The 2,585-nt window shown below is 36.9% G+C and overlaps 1 protein-coding gene across 14 annotated transcripts in view; it reads right to left on the bottom strand.

Annotated features, from left to right (window-relative positions):
- The window catches only part of LOC102432355 (uncharacterized protein KIAA1109), a 149,990-nt gene that overhangs the window by 133,652 nt on the left and 13,753 nt on the right, over window positions 1-2,585 (bottom strand). For 13 of the 14 annotated variants that reach the window (XM_023754145.1, XM_023754122.1, XM_023754094.1 and 10 more), the window contains one exon: window positions 1,959-2,088. In XM_023754145.1, coding sequence (XP_023609913.1) covers window positions 1,959-2,055 — 97 coding nt within the window. In that variant the 5' untranslated portion in view covers window positions 2,056-2,088. Of the gene's footprint in view, window positions 1-1,958; window positions 2,089-2,585 lie in introns of those variants that run through there. The other variant, XM_023754135.1, reaches the window with a different exon arrangement.

The following is a 2,585-nucleotide window of genomic DNA, read 5'->3' as shown; positions in this document are numbered from 1 at the left end:
TTTCTTTGTTATAGGGTGGGGCCACAACATTAGTAACAAAGAAACAGAATTTCCGGAGGATGAGGCCCAGAAATCAGGATTTTAAAAAGATTCCCAGGTGATTCTAATGTGTAGCCAAGGTTGAGAACCACTGCATTAGAGCCTTCTGTTTTTCTTGTTTCCTTTTTCACTGCTTTGTACTGTTTTCTTTATTAAATATATGTAAAGATGTTCTGGAAAAGAAAGCCTGTAATTCTGAACATTATGAAAAACATCCACCTTTATCAAGCTACAAGCTCATTTCCAAGCTATTCACTAAAGGCTAAAGTCACTTAAAAAGAAAGAAAATTAATGATTTCTTAAATCAGAGAAAAGTCATTGATTTTTTAAATCAATAAACTGCCTTCTAAAAAGTAATGGAGCCCTAACCGGTTTGGCTCAGTGGATAGAGCATCGGCCTGAGGACTCAAGGGTCCCAGGTTCGATTCTGGTCAAGGGCATGTACCTTGGTTGTGGGCACATCCCCAGTGGGGAGTGTGCAGGAGGCAGCTGGTCGATGTTTCTCTCTCATTGATGTTTCTAACTCTCTATCCCTTTCCCTTCCTCTCTGTAAAAAATCAATAAAAAAATATATTAAAAAAAAAAAAGGAATGGAGTCAGGGGGTGGGGACTGGAGGGGTCAATGGGGGGGAGAGGGGACATATGTAATACTTTCAACAATAAAGACTTATTTTTTTAAAAAAAGTAATAGATCCTGGCCAGTGTGGTCACTGGTTTAATTCCTGGGTTGTTTGCTCAATCCCCAGTAGGGGCATGCAGGAGGTAGCCAGCTGATTTTTCTCTCTCATTGGTGTTTCTATCTCTCTATCCCTCTTCCTTCCTCTCTCTCTAAAATCAATAAAAACATTAAAATAAATAATGAAAATAAGTAGGAATTTAGCCCACTTAAAGGCATATCTATATTAAACAGGACATCTTATACTATTTTACTACAATTGATAAAACAATAACCATTTAAGAATGTCTACTTTTATTGAATACACTACAATAAATGATATTCCAAGTTTGACCATTTGTCAATCTATCATGAAGTTTATAATCACTTACAAAATTTATAATATTCCAAAAAAAACTAGATCATGAATATACAAAAGGTAGAACACAATAAAGCATTTTCTGATAATAATATTTTTTACTTATCTATTTTTAAAGTATAACTATTTTCTAAATTAGGACAAAGTAATGTAAACCAATTTAACATGTATAACCTTTTAGCAACATCAAATTAAGTTCTTAACTTTAAAAAAATTATTTAATATGATAAAACAAGGCAGTCACTGATACAACATTTCACAGGGTAGCTTAGATTGATGGTAATAGCTTTGATATAGCAAGTGCTATGATGTGTCCATAAAAATTATTCCTAGAACAATTATTTCAAAAAATTATTTTGATGACATTTCATTATGTTTTAAGTTTAAAGTCATTTTGTAGTAATTTTTACTGTAAATCACTGTGTCAGGTTGTTGTGGGCCATTCAGAAAGGCAAGAGGTATGTGAAGAGAAAGTATGCTTCTAGCGTTAAAGAACATAGGAACTATGGCCTTTTCATTGTGACATGTCCCCACCCCCTTCAATATCATAAGGCCAATCACTGCTTACTAGTAAAATTTGGCAGTTGCTACTCCATCCATAAAAAAAACAAAAAAAACAAAAACAGTAATGTAGCCCTCGCCAGTTTGGCTCAATGGATAGAGCGTTGTTGGACTGCGGACTGAAGGGTCCTGGGTTCGATTCCTGGTCAGGGCACATGGGGGTTGCAGGCTCGATCCCCAGTGTGGGGCATGCAGGAGGCAGCTAATGTATGATTCTCTCTCATCATTGATGTTTCTATCTCTCTCTCCCTCTCCCTTCCTCTCTGAAATCAATAAAAATATATTTTTAAAAAAGTAATATACAAAAAAATACATTTTACTTACCAACGAGGAGCCACACAACATTAGAATTGTGTTCTGTAAGAAAATCTTCTAATTGGGTGATACTAGGAACAATACTGTCATTCTTCCTTTGATCCATTATTAAAGTTTTTCCAGAGCAGCATCTAAAGGTCTAAGAGTTCAAAGGTTAAATTTAGAATCAGAGAATTATTAATCTGCAAGGAAAATCATGTAAGGGGGGAAAAGGTGAATTTAATAAATATGAAAGTTTATTAAATCACATTCTGTACCTTCAATGATAAAAATGCAAAAATACAATAAATAACAAAACATGTCCACATTTCTATCTATCTACACTAATAAAAGAGAAACATGGTAATTAGCGTACGACCACTACCCTTCCCATTGGCTAATCAGCATATCCTTATGCAAATCAACTGCCAACTAAGATGGCGGTTAACCGCCAACAAAGAAGGCGGCTAATTTGCATTCGCCCAATGATGGGAGGCAAAAGGGGAAGGACTGAAGAATGGTGATCGGCAACCCAGGCGGCAGGCAAGAGCTAGGGGGTGGACAAAGGCCGCCTTTCCCCACCCCCCAGCCAGTGATCGCCATTGGGAAAGCCGGGCAGCAAACCCGACCCAGGGCCTGGGTTGAGGGCTGGCCTGC

The sequence above is a fragment of the Myotis lucifugus genome, unplaced genomic scaffold, assembly GCF_000147115.1.
Source record: "Myotis lucifugus unplaced genomic scaffold, Myoluc2.0 scaffold_1, whole genome shotgun sequence".
Classification (NCBI taxonomy): Eukaryota; Metazoa; Chordata; class Mammalia; order Chiroptera; family Vespertilionidae; genus Myotis; species Myotis lucifugus.
This window is presented reverse-complemented; position numbering and strand designations above follow the sequence as displayed.